Raw genomic sequence first — 14,385 nt, forward strand, 5'->3', positions numbered from 1 at the left:
GTTTTTCTTTTGGTTCTTCTAACTCAATTTTGAAATAATCTGTCTTTAAGTTTGCTGATCTTTTCTTCTGCTTGATCAAGTCTGCTGCTGGACTCCTCTACTGAATTTTTCAATTCAGTTATTGTTTTTCAGGTCCGGAATTTGTTTGGTTCATTTTAGTAGCTTACGTCTCTGTTGATACTCTCATTTGTTCACACATCATTTTCCTGATTTTGATTAGTTGTCTGCGTTCTTTTTTCTTTTCTTTTCTTTTTTTTTTTTTTTTAGCTGATTGAGCATCTTTTAGACAGTTATTTTGAATTCTTTGTCAGGTAATCTATAGACCTCCACTTCTTTTGGTAGGGCTCATTTCCAGATTTTGTTCCTTTCATTGAGCCACGTTTCCCTGTTTCTTTGTATGCCTTGGGATCATTTGTTGTGATTTGGACATTTGAAAAAACAGCTCTTTCTCCTAGGCTTCATGGCCTGGATTAACAAGGGGAAGACCGTCACCAATCAGCAGAATCTGGAGGTCTTTCAAACCTTTTCTGGGGATGCATCTTTTCTGAGCTTGTGAGTATAATTTCCCAGTTAAACAGATTTGCCCCCATTTCTCAAAGGCCTCTAATCTCTTGCTTCTACTCATCTCTGTCTGCAGTTTTGCATTCTCTCTGGTGCTGTAACAAACCACTGCACTCATCTTTGTTTTCAGAAGCCCCAACCTGGCACCCAAAGTATATTGCTATTCTGTTCAGTACCCTGAGTCAGGCAAGACAGAGATCAGTCCTTCAGGCAGCTCCCTGAAAAGCCAGAATGTCAGATGCATGTTCCACTTTTCTCTTTTCTACATGAAGAAGTCAGAAGTTGGAAGTTTTCTCCCAGTCACTCCACATTGTGCTGGGGGGAGGAAGTGGCTATGGCAGACTAATGCAACAAACTTTCTTACCCACTTTGATGTGGCTTTTCTTGGCTTTGTGCTCACCTGGGTTGCCGCAACCTCTTAACTGGCTGCTGCAGTCCTCATAGAGGCAATTTGGTTCATATATTGTTAGTAAGTCAGTGTCTCCTTGGGGGAAAAAGGGCCCGGGCCTTCTTATTCTGCCATCTTACTGACCTTGCTCTCAAATTATCTCTAACTTTTGCTGTCCAAAATGACATAACATTTGGGTACACCAAATTGAACAAGATTATTACTTTCTGAGCTACAGATAAATACTACAGTTACCTTTTTAATTCACTTTCTTTGGAAGTTAATACTACTAAATGTGAACATTTGGCAATCCGAGGTCCTCAAGGAGAAAGGCTACCTCTTTGTATCCCTAGTACCAAGCACAGTATCTCACACAAAATGGTAACTATCATGTAAAAGCTACTTAACATTCTAGAATGAGTAATAAATACATTCCTAAAGAACAAAAGCCATTTTCATTGTTAAGGGCTTTTTTTTCTTTTTTTTTTTTTTCAAGCCATTCATGATATGTACACATCCACCCAGATTCTGCTTGCTTAAGGGACTAATAACCAAGGCTCCAATATGACACTGGTCTTTGGTGTTTTGTTTCCCATTTTTGTCTCATTTATTAAAAAGGTAACTAAAGTCCATATTTTATTACGATTTCTGTAGTTTTTACCTAATGTGCCTTTTCTGTGTTAGAATATGATCCGGGATGCATTTATACCTACTGGTCATGTCTCCTTAAGTTCCTCTTGGGCTGGAAAGTTTCTCAGATTTTCCTTGTTTTTAATGACCTTAATGGTTCTGATGAGTACTGGTCAGGTGTTTCATAGAATGTCTCAACCGGGATTTGTCTCATGTTTTTCTCATGATTAGACTGGGGTTACGTATGTGTTTTGGGGAGGAAGATTGCAGAAGGGCCATTATCATTTCATCATATCAAGGGTATGTGCTGTTAACTAACATGACTTATTACTACTGTTGTTGATCTTGATTTTCTGGCTGAAGTAGTGTTTGCCTGGCTCCTTCAGTGTAAAGTTACTCTCCTCCTAACCCTTTCAATGTTGTACTTTTTGGAATAAAGTCACTATACACAGGGAATTATCTTTTGAAGAAACTTAGCCTGTTATCTTGTTAAGTGTTCCACATTCTAGTTTGCTCAATATTTTTATGATGTCATTTAACTTGTCCCTCTATCCTTGTATTTCCTATGAACTGAAAGTGCAGTTTAAATCAATTACATTAAGGTAAACATTTTGCAAGAATACTTCATGGGTACTTATGATGTCAGACTGACTCACATTAACAATCATGTGGTTAGAATGTTGATAGTAGAGCTCTTCATTAGAAAAGTACAATTTCTTCCCTCTGAAATTAGCAAGAAATATATGGGGCACACTTCGGCGTCTTATACTTTCTCCGTGGACATCTGTGCCATGAGAAATAATATAAAAGGCTATGGTAGGCCGGGCGTGGTGGCTCACGCCTATAATCCTAGCACTCTGGGAGGCCGAGGCAGGTGGATTGCTTGAGCTCAGGAGTTCGAGACCAGTCTGAGCAAGAGCGAGACCCCTGTCTCTACAAAAAATAGAAGGAAATTAATCAGACAACTAAAAATACATAGAAAAAATTAGCCAGGCATGGTGGCGCATGCCTGTAGTCCCAGCTACTCGGGAGGCTGAAGCAGAAGGATTGCTTGAGCCCAGGAGTTTGAGGTTGCTGTGAGCTATGATGACGCCACGCCACTCTAGCCTGGGCAACACAGTGAGACTCAGTCTCAAAAAAATAAATAAATAAATAAAATAAAAGGATATGGTCTCAAAGCTCCCCAATCCCTTCATTCACTTCTGAAGTCAGTTATCCATCTGGTCATTAAAGAAACATTACTTAAGGCCCACTAAGTTGCAGGCAGTGTGTAGCTGCTGGGGCAACAGAAGTGAAAGATGGACCACAGCCTCCCGGAGCACAGTTCAGTGTTAAAGAAAGACAATCAAAAATTTCAATACAGTTTATGTTGGTGGCAAGCAAAAGATGCTTTCTTTGGTGATTTTCATTATAATTGTTCACCATACTTTGTTTATATATTAAAGATTTTCAATTGCAAATGTTGAAACAATAGAGTTTATGATTTAAACTACATTTAACAGAATCTTCTAATCCCTAAACATTCTAGTTAATTCTAGCTCCCTCCATAGAGAGGCCTGTCCAGTTACTATAAAAACATTAAAACCTCAGTGTGGCTTAGGGGAACAAATATGAACTTCAAAGCCCAATAGGATTTGATTCAAATCTCTACCTCCAGTCATGTTATTAATTTTGTGCCCTGACACAAATTACTGTACTTCTTTGAGCCATGGTTTTCTATAAGTAAGCTAGAGAAAATACCTACCACCAAGGGTTTATAAAAGAATTAATCAAAATAACATATGAAGTGCTTAGGAAAGTTTCCAAGTTCCTGGAATATACTAAATAATTATAAATGGTCATTCTACTTGAGAATCAACAAAAACTACAAAGTATGCATATAAGACAATCGATTTCTCTGATTTAGATATTTTTCCTCTAGCAACATAGGTATAACATGAATAAAACCAAAATAATATAATGTCACAAGCACAGGTGGAAGCTAAAATTTATATTTTTTCATTAGAGTAAAAGAAGCTCACAAGCCTTGACTAAAAGTTTGCAAATACCCTACTCATACCTCTGCCCTCCACATACCTCCCTATGTGTGCCTAGAGTGTGGGGGTGAGGCGGGGTTTGGGAGCCCACAGTACCAGCGTAGCCAGGGCAATATATCTGAAATGCAGTTACGTTGTAAAGGCTTAAAGGTGGTACCACAGAAATCCTGAAGGCAGAAACTCTTGGTAAGAGGGTCTGTGTTCCAGACAGATAAAGAGCACTTCACCTTTCTGCTCAGCCAGCTCCCAGAGTCCCCGAGCTGCTGCCGAAGACAGCGTCATGGGGTATTCCACAAGGACATGCTTGCCAGCATTAAGGAACTGCCTTTGGTAAAAGAGATAAACACAGGGAAAGAACATTTCAATTAAGCTTCACTAGAATGCCCTGCATGACAGAGAACAGAATGTTAGGAACACACAAGTGTCTGTGTGTGTGACTGTGTCACGGACCAGGGGAAGAGGCAGGGCCAAAAGACATGGAGGAAGAATTGCGCTGCACATTACTTTCCACTGTCCTGTGACAAAACGCCTTTCTAGTTAAGTATTAATGTGAATTCATTCATTCGTTTTTCAACTAACTACTATTTACCAGTTACTCTGGAGGAGAAATAAAGGCACATTAACAAATAAATTATCTGTTACCACATGACAGCTATAAACACATGGCAGCCAGCTCTGCTTGAAGCAGCCTGAAAAGATTTCACTAATGACACTTGAACTGGGTCTTGAAGTACAAGCAGGTGTTTTCCAGCTGCAATGCGATGATGTATTTCACGTTGAGCAGCATGTGCAAGGGGCTTGGGCACGTTGTGGGGCTTTGTCCATGTGCAAATTTCAGTGTGCATACAGCCCTACGAGGAGTCGAGGGAAACAAGGTAGTAAAAGTAGCCAGGGCCTGACTGTGAAGGACCTGTCATGCTGTGCTCAGGAGTCTGGATTTTATTCTCCAGAGAGCGGGGTACAAACATTATAACCATGGGAGTTACATGATCACTTATTTAAGACAATACATTCTGGTGCCAGAGAAGGTTAAAGGGACCAAGGAAAGGCGTTTTTATTCACTCTAGGGCTAGACTGATAAAGAGGAGCCTCCTATCCCTGGCGCACAGCCTTGCGATAGCAGCTGTAGTTTAGTGTAAGAACCTAGAAGCTGAGACTCAGGGAGGCGGCTGGCAGTTCCCTGCTAGTTGCCAGGTCCCTCGTGGGGCTCCTCCTGCTGGGTTCAGTCCTATCGAATACTTAAAAGAGCTCTAGGCTTTTGCATTCACAAGGTGGGGAAGGGGGATACTTCGCTTCTCTTCCTGCTCTACAAAATGTGTCATTTCCCTCCTTGGTGCTGCCACTATTTCTTAACTCACTTTTCTCATAGCAAAAACTATAACCAACTATAGGGTTTTTGTTTTTTTAAAACATTTTCGATGTTTCTGAGATTGGTCAAAGAACAACTAGAATTTTCCCCTACTAAAACCCCTTTCCTCGCAGGGTCTCAGCTCGCTCAGTCACCTCTGCAGCCCTGCACTGCTGTGCGAGGCAAGGACTGCCTGCGCTGAAAACCCACCTGATGTAGTCCTCATGGCTGGAGCTTTCAGTGCAGATATAGGCGACCTCAACCTCTTGGCTGGAAAGAGCATCCTCCAGCGAAATCTGCTGGACTCCGTCAATGCTCCCAAGCTCTCGTCTATTTCAGAAAGACAGAGAAATGGGACTCAAAAGTGGGCAGAATATTGGCTTAGCATAAATGAGCACCATCCTTCTCTCCTCCTCCCAACAATGTCCTGGTGATTGATCAGCTTTGGAAATGAAGAAATTAATTTCCTCCTCCCACTTCTAGACTATTTTCCATTGCGGAGTGAGGAAAACAGCCTCCGGGTTGAAGCCAGGGAACCTGGCACCGAGCTGCAGCAGGCAGAAAGCGTTTGGGGAGGTTCGGCTTCCAGAGGATATTATGCTAGGTTTCTTCCTCTGGGGCCGCCCCACCCACACTGCTCAATTTGACCAACACTTACTATCGGCCTACTGTGCTGGGCACTAGAAATCATGGAGCACGAATTAAAATTCTCACCTTCCAATGAGCTCAGCCTGGAAGAGGGAGGAAGACACACATGCACACGCACACACATGCACACACATAACACCACACCAACACAAGACTAACGACGTGAGGAATGTGCTGGGAGGTAGGGGGTGGTGACTCAGGGAAGACAAGGGACACATCTAGTTTGGGGCTTCAGAAAAGGCTTCCTGGGCTGGCAGAGCTTAGCAGGTAGGTCATGGGGAGAAGGTATATGAGGACAAAACTGTGAGTAATGATGGCAGCGGTGTGACGTGCCACCTTCCCACGTGACCTGGGTACTGTAGGTGCTCCCACTGTGCTGATCTTGGCAGCCAACTGGCAGAGGACCGAGGCCTAAGGAAAAAGGAGAGGTCCTCCCACTTCAGCCTTGAGCCCAGCTATGGTGCTTCACCCCAGCTGCAGGAAGGGGTGCAGTGGGGTTACAGTGCTGGCTAACATTAACCTTGATCTCCCATTTGTGTGCAGCTCCCTTGGAATCTTATGGAGGAAAAGATTGGCCAAGGGCAGATCCAGCCCTTCTGGGTCTCCCCAGTGCCCCAAACCCCACTTTGAATCCTTAAAGGAGTGGCCGGGTTTTGAGGCAGGCAGGAAGAAGGTGGTCCCATGAACTAAAATAGGAAAAAACTTTGGCATGGACCATCACAATAGTTACTTATGCTTTGTGTAAGTATTTATCTGAGGTCTCGAAAGCATTAGAAAATAGAGACTTGCCCAACTTGCTCACGGCCACGTCTCCAGGCTCCGTCTAGTGCCTGCGCCTTGTTCATGATTAATACTGATAAGTGATGTCACGGAAGATTACTTTGGTGAATGGGGGGGTGTTGTGCATGTGTGTAGGGTTGAGGGGAAGAGTTGAGTGTGGGGTGGGGAACAAGGTGATAAGTTTGGTTTTGACTGGAAAGAAATGAATCCTTAAAGATTCGTTTGGGCTTCGGAATCAAACAGACTTATATCCAAATTCAGTTCTTAGACTTTCCAGCTGTGGGACCTCAGGCAAATCACTCGACCTCTCTGTGGCTCGGCTTCCTTATCTGCACACCGGGGCGATGACGATGCCTAGAACGATGTAGTGTATGTAAAGCCCAAGGCCACCTCGTGGACGGCTGTTATGATGACTAACGTGAGGATTACCTGGCGCACGCCTACAGCCTTCTTCCAGGCCAAAGTGCTCGCTGTGCCTCTTCTGTAACTGTCAGACCTGTGTTCACTCTCCCGGCCTTTGTCTTTGCAGTCACCCCGAGGCTGACGTGCTGCACATCCCAACGGCAGGCCCAGCACACTCCAGTCCCCAGACCCATCCAAACTTGAGATCTTGTGGGGCTACGCCTGAGCACAGCCCTCTGGCAGGGAGCTGCCTCCCTAGGTCTGGAAGATCTCCATGTCCTGCAGCCTAACCCGTCCCACTGGGCTTCCCACGAACTACGAGGCACAAAGCAAGTGCAAGCCACCTGGACACGAAGCCAATCAGGTTCAGGAACGCCGAGGAAGGGTGTGGATTCTGCAAGTCCCTCATCCGCACGGAGCCAGCTCTGCCAACACCAACCACCACCACGCCAAACTTCCTCTCAGGCTGAAACACAAGGGACCAGGACGGGGCTTGAAAACATTCCAGGCATCTAGTGGAGAACAGCAAAATAAAGGACCATGCGGGTCCCTGACAAGCAAGAGAAGAAGCCAGCCCAGAACACACAAGAAGCCGCAGCGCTGAGGGTGGGCTAAGACGTTCCCTGAAACGAGGGCTTGGAGGGAAGTTGTTGCTCCATGAATTAGTATTAAACGTGTTTTGGGACAGGATCTGTCTTAGGAGTTTACAGAGCTTTGCCCTGAAGGCATAGGTGAATGTGCTGGTTTGCATTTCGAATGCTGTTACACTGGAAGGGCGTCTCTGAAAGGCAGTAGCGGCTGTATCCCACGAGGTGCCGCGTTTCTCAGACCTAAAGAATTGGATTTGCTTTGTAAAGCACAAGCGAATCTGTTAAAAACTATAGGCTGAGAGCTGACGATGGAGTGCCCTCCGGAACAAACAGCTTCCCAGAAAGGCCAGCTTCCCAAAGGGCCAAAAGCAAAGCTTTTGTTTAAACCACTCTAGACTACCTGTCTCCATTCACGATAACCTAATAAACATGGAGCTTACATATCTCTGTTTAACCCCTCTGTTTAAATGATAAACTTACCTTAGAATTTAGAAATTAACCTTTGAAAGACTTTGTAACCGTTTGCTCACATAAATAGAATTAGTTAAAGAATCTGTAGAACCCTTCTGTAAAAGCCTTTTGAAAATCTGTTAACCTGAGAGGTACTACCTGTTGTTCTGTAAATCTGTTACCCCTGACAATTGTTCACTGTTTCCTAAAAGTTACCATGTAAGACCTCATTCGGGGCTTTTTGAGACCAACGGAGAGGTCCGAGCCCCCTGAGCTCCCGCTTTGCCTATAATCTCTATAAACTTATAAAGCTATATCTTTGTCTCAGTGTATTCGTTTATTTCTTCCATTTTCCATTTCTCTCTATTATTTTCTTATCCCTTGCAACTCTACCAAAGGGACCCGGTTTTTTGCAGGGAACACTGGCCACGTTCCCTGCAGGAAGTCAGCTCCATCCTAAAGATTGTACTGAAAGTGCTTCACCGTGTCTTTGTGTTGAAAACCTGAGCACCCACGGGAAAGGGTCCCCCCATTTGGCTCTCCACTTCTCCCACCGCCTCCTCAGGGAGGAGGAGTCTTCTTTAAGCCACACCCAGCCCTGGGTCTGGTACCTCTGTCCTGCAGATGTGCGAATCTGAACTGCTGGGGGTCATTCGCAAGCACAGCTGCGTGGCGAGATGCCAGCAGACACGGGCAAATGGGCAAACCGTGATCGGTCACCTTACTCAGCTTGGGACCCACACAGTCTAACTCCTCACTGTGGCCTTCTGAGTTCCAACCAGCTTCATTCCCACTCCACTACGGCGGCTTAAATGTCAGTTACGTGTGCTGCTCGAGGCTGCACGTGAATAGCCTTACAGTGAAAACTCAAGTTGACTTTTAGAAGTTATACAGCAACTCAATATAATCAAAACTGATAGAAATTATCTCTGTACATCCTTAAACCCAGTTCTTCTGGGATGTCTCTGCGCACAGAAATGTGGGCGTCACCCCAGATCCGCCCCTCTCCTTCACCTTTGATACCAGTTGTCGCCTCCCCGATTCTGCCCTCTCCCCGCACCCGCTGCTCTAGTTTCGGTCTAGGATGTCTTCCAATGTTTGGGATTTTTCAGATATTTTCTATTACTGAGTTTTCATTTAATTCCACTGTGGTCAGAGAGCATTCTTTAAATGATCTGAATCCTTTTAAATATATTGAGACATGTTTTATGATCCAGAATATGGTCTACCTTAGTAAACGCTCTGGGCACACTTGGAAAAAGCGTGTGTTCTACTGCCGTTGCCAGAGTGTTCTACAGGTCTGTTAGGGCAAGCCAGCTGATAGTGTTGTTCAGGCCCTCTATATCCTCATGGATTTTCTGTCTACTTCTTCTAGTAATTATCGAGGGGCAATAAAATCTCTGAATGTAATTGTAGATTTGTGTATTTCTCCCTGCAGTTGTATCAGTTTTGACCCATGTATTTGAAACTCTGTTATTAGGTACATGCATGTTTAGGACGGTTATGTCTTCTTGATTAATTGACCCCTGTATCATTCTAAAATGACCATTTTTATTCCTGATAATAGTCTTTACCCTATAATTTATTTTGTCTGACATTAACAATCCATTCCCAATTTCCACTGATCAGCGTTAGCATAGTACATTTTCCCCATCCTTCTTAGGGCTTTTATACTATATACATGTATTTTACTTCTCACAGTCTACCTTAAAGTAGTATTACACTACTTCACATATAAGAACCTGACAACAATATGCTTCCATTTCCTCCCTCTCTGACCTTGTACTGTTGTTACACAATTGACTTCGACATTTGTTCTAAACCCCAAAGGTACCAGTCAGGGTTCAGTCTGGAAAAGAGAAACCGTTCTATGTATTCTAAGTATGAAGAGTTTTAATACAGGGAATTAGAGGCTTACATAACCACTGCAACCACTGGGGAGCTAAAGCCAGAGAAGCCAGCACTGACCATCTCCCTGCAGTCCTGACACGAGAGATTCTCCAGAGCTTGCCTGGCAGCCACGGTGTCTGAAAGTGTCTGCAGCCTCTCTCTCAGCCTGCGGCTGGAGAGAGTGACTCACAGAGCTTGACTGATGCTGCTGCTAACCCACACACTGGCCTTGGCCCACACGTCTGCGGGAACTGTCCCCTGTGAGTAATAGTCCGTCTTTCTTCAGCCTTCCAAGTCTCCCGGGAGTGCTTCTACCTGGCAGACTTCACATATAAAAGGGGTCTCTGGGAAACACAGTTCCAGGCTTCTCTGCTGGGAGGCAGGGAAGAGCGTGGGCAGGAGTGGCCATGATGCCCAGCTGACCACAGGCAACGTCACCCAGTCAGTCCCTTTCGGGGTACAAGTCTAGTTTTTTATTTTTAGTTTGTTGACAGTGTCGTTACCAAAAGGCAGTGAGATTAGCCTCTGGAGAAATCTGTATAGTCAAAACACATATCTTCGATTAAATATTTGGTTCCCTTTTAACCAAGAAAAGGAGACCAGCAATTCCCTTGTTAGGTTAACTATGCATTCCTGAAACTAACTACTGAATTACTACATTTCAGATAACAGCCAGGATTAGCTGTTACTAGCTTCAAAAAAACTTCAAGGTAAAGAAACAGCTCCATTATCTATAAATAAACCAAAATGCCTTTTCATTCCATTGGTTAATGATATACCTCACAAATCTGTATACAAAATCTGGCTTGCATAGTGCATAGTATGTTGGACTGAATTATGAATGGCTTTAGGGTTTGGTTTAGATATGGTTCCCTTGCAAAATGACACAAAGGGACAAGACATAAGAGAAACACTGGTATCTTAACAGTTGAGTTCCTTTTAGGGAAAGACTTTTATTGTGGAGAAAAATTACTTACTAGACCTTTTAATGTGAGCTTCCTCAAGGTATGTTCTGAAAGCAAACTGAAAAGCAGAGATGGCTGGACTGCTCTGTAGTGGCAGCTAAAATTTTAGGGGTAGGAACCAAAAAGAGGCAGAGAAAAGGGGAAGACAGACAGCAGGGAGAGAAAGTGCACGCACATTAGAAGGAGGCTGAAGTCTGCAAAGAGAAAAGCGGGTAAGAAATGCCCACAGGAGGAGGGGGAAAGGGACTTCTAGAAACCAGGATGTCTAAAATTCCGTCTTTAAGCAGGCATGGTGGCTCATGCCTGTAATCCTAGCACTCTGGAAGGCTGAGGTAGGATGATTGCTTGAGGTCAGGAGTTCAAGACCAGCCTGAGCAAGAGCGAGACCCTGTCTCTACTAAAAATAGAAAAAATTAGCCAGATGTGGTGGCGCACACCTGTAGTCCCAGCTACTTGGGAGGCTGAGGCAGAAGCATTGCTTGAGTACAGGAGTTTGAGGTTGCTGTGAGCTAGGCTGACGCCACAGCACTCTAGCCCAGGTGACAAAGCAAGACTCTGTCTTAAGATAAATAAATAAATAAATAAATAAATAACATTCCATCTTTGGTTTTCTGCTGTACTTTGCTATCTTGAACCTTTCGTAAAACATCACTATATATGGCTATGTAGAGGTGGTATTTAAGGAACAAAGGGACAGGAGCAGTTCTGAGACAGCAGAAAAGGGACACACATAAGGCAGAGCCAAGTGACTCAAAAGGTCATCCAGGACCAATCACAGTCACAGAGTGAGCCTGCTCCCCCAGCCCTGGACTCAGAGAAGCTGGTGTTGGGCAGCCGAAATTCCTAAAAATGGAGTTCACAGAAAGTTAGGATTAAGAGACCACGCTCTGTCAACTTAGAAAAGTAAGTTTTTTGAGATGAAGAGGGAGAAGAAAATGTAAAATCACAGTAGAAGAAGTTCAAGGTGTGAAGAGGGAGGGCAAGTGCTGGACCACACTCAAGGAGGGGAGGAGAGCACACACTCTCAGGAAGAACGAGCTGTACTTTTCGTCGTTGCTTGCAAGGATCAAAAAGTTGGCATGGGGAACAGCCATATTTGTATGTTGCAGGAGGGAGAGAAAAACCTAATTTATAGAGAGCAACTTGGAAATATTTATCACAACTTAAAATGCAAACACCCTGTGCCCTGGTCAATCCATCTGGAAGACTGCAGCCTGTAGAGCCACACAAGTGAGGTGACGGAGGCTTATGGTAGCCTCACTTGTAACAAGCAAGAGATCGAAACAATCTATTTGTCATCAATAACAGGCTAGTATGTTAGTTATAACAGACCCATGAACTGTACAAAGCTATAAAAAAGAACAAGGGAGGCCCTTATGCACTGGAAGGGATTGCTCTCCAAGATACACTGTCGGTGAGAAAAGCAAAGTGCAGAATCAGTGAGTTGTGTGTTACAGTTTGTGTTAAAAAAAAAAGAAAAAAAAGGAGGGGGGTGGCTGAAGGAAATAAGTATTTGTTGTATGTGTTTAGAATCTCTCGGAAAGGACAGCCCAGAAACCAGTGACATGTTCTCCCCGGGAGCGTGAGAACCAGAGGGCAGTAGGGAAGAGGACTTCTCACAGTAAATCTTGTTTTTTTTTTCCTTCCTTTAAAATTTTGAATCATGCGAATGTACTAGTTATCTAAGATATAAACCACCACTGAAAACAGATGTAAATACCGGAGGGGTGCTCAGAGCAGGTGGGAACGCCCAGCGTGTCTCACTCCCGACTCCCTTCCTGGTGCGCCTTCTGCTGTGCTCCGCGGCCCCTGCTGCCCTTGGCCGTGCCTGTCCACTGACTCCGCACACCTCTGCACCTCGATCACGGCCTCCTCGGACCCCCTGGACCCACTGTGATCTGGGTTTCAATCTCGTGCCTCCCTCCTTCACCACAGGTCGTCCAAGACCTTCTCACTGCCATGTTCTCCCGGACGTCAGACGTACGTGACACTGAACTAGACCTTCTTTAACTCACTCCTTTCTTCTCTCGCCTCACACTGAGGTTCTCTTTTAACACTTTGCCTCTTTCCTTCTTCATCCTGCCCCCTAGATGCACAGATTCCTAAAGCTCATCTCTCGTTCTTCTCTCCCCCACAGCCTGGGTGGGGGTCTCTCCCTCTCCAGGGTCCCATGACCACCTCTATGCCAAAGACTCTGAATCCTGAGCTGCGGGCCACCCTCTCCTCCAAATTGTGGTCCCAAGAAGAAGTACAGACTGGGCGCTTCTGCCTGGCTCTCTCCCCGCTCTGGGTTGTCATGTTCCGTGCTAAACTCCAATCATGCACCTCACCAACCGGCTGTCCTCTGAACTTCTGAGCAAAGGCCGGTGGCTCCAGAAATCCTGGGAGTCATTCCTGCGTTCAACAACCAACCTCTGAGATCCAGGGCTGATTTGTGGCTGATGGTCTTTCTACACCTTGCCCTCCAGCCAGGCTCCGTGGTACAGCCACGTTTTCCTTGAAAATTTTTGTCATATGACTTCCTTCCTCTCCATTTCCACTGACCCACCCAGCTCTGGGTTGCGTTACAAGATCACGCAACAGTCTCTGAATCGTCCTGTCATTTAGTCGGCTGACATCTCTCGAGGACAGACTGTATGAGGCATCATGCCACATGCCATGGGGGTACTAAGATGAACGAGGCACGCAGACAGCTGTATTCTAAGTCAGAGGGTGGAAGGTAGCAGAAGAAGAGATAAAGAGCAATGGAAATTCAAAGGTGGGAGGTATCACTTCCAGAGAGAGAGGACTCAGAAAACTTCATGCAGCAGAAATGACAATTGAACTGCACAGATAGGATTAGTTGGACATGGACAAGAACAGAGGCATTCTCAGGGCCAGAAACGTCAGGGCTTAAATAAATCCCCATCACGTCCCTTAATACCCTGTGACTTACAGCAATTTACTTAATACTCATTTTCCTCATCAACAAAACAGCTAACAGCAGCTACTTGGTCACAGGCTTTTTGTTAGGATTAAACGGACGCACATCCTGGGGTGCTGTGTAGCAGAATAACTACATGTTATATCTTCAAAATGTAGAAAAACTAAGAAAGAGAATGAGCTATAAACCATAACAAAATACAATGATGTAAATTAAAAGTCTAGCACACAGTGGTTGCCAGGGCTCCGGCTGTAACTAGAAAGCAGCAACAGAAGGGAAAGTTTTGGGTGAGGTTCTGTATCCCGATATCCCAACCGTGGTGAGGGTGACGCAAGTCCAGTGTGTTTGCATGTTTTAACCGACATACCTGTACACCAAAAGAAAAAAAATCCCACACACTTTCATGAACATACACAAATAAGAAAGGAAAACATTCAATACATTACAACAGCTGTCTTTGGCAGGGTAAGAATGGCTACGGTGAAAAAAGTAAAAAAGTAAATAAATACAAGAGGTGGGCCTTGCACAGACCAACAAAGACAACGTGTCCTGAACTAGGGATGAGGACCAGCCTCCGCGCCTGAGGTCTCCTCCCCTGCCCCACAGGAGGGTAAGTAAAGGACAGTAACTAAAGGAGTGTCCCAGACGTGAGGAAGTGCCAAGGGGGCAGAAAGAAAGGAAAGAAACAGATCTGAAAGACAAAGACATCATGGTCTTGCTTATCACTAAGTCCCATGAGTACAAGTACCATACTTTTTTTTTTTGAGACAGATA

General features: G+C 44.7%; 1 protein-coding gene across 1 annotated transcript in view; it reads right to left on the reverse strand.

Annotated features, from left to right (window-relative positions):
- Positions 1–14,385, reverse strand: part of BLVRA (biliverdin reductase A) — a 44,124-nt gene that overhangs the window by 14,202 nt on the left and 15,537 nt on the right. Inside the window, exons 3-5 of the mRNA XM_012646946.1 lie at positions 7,138–7,259; positions 5,174–5,293; positions 3,843–3,940 (exon numbers count right to left, since the gene is read on the reverse strand). Of these exons, the coding sequence (XP_012502400.1) occupies positions 3,843–3,940; positions 5,174–5,293; positions 7,138–7,259 (340 nt within the window). The remainder of the gene's footprint in view (positions 1–3,842; positions 3,941–5,173; positions 5,294–7,137; positions 7,260–14,385) is intronic.

The sequence above is a fragment of the Propithecus coquereli genome, unplaced genomic scaffold (genome assembly GCF_000956105.1).
Source record: "Propithecus coquereli isolate 6110/MARCELLA unplaced genomic scaffold, Pcoq_1.0 Scaffold252, whole genome shotgun sequence".
Taxonomy (NCBI): Eukaryota; Metazoa; Chordata; class Mammalia; order Primates; family Indriidae; genus Propithecus; species Propithecus coquereli.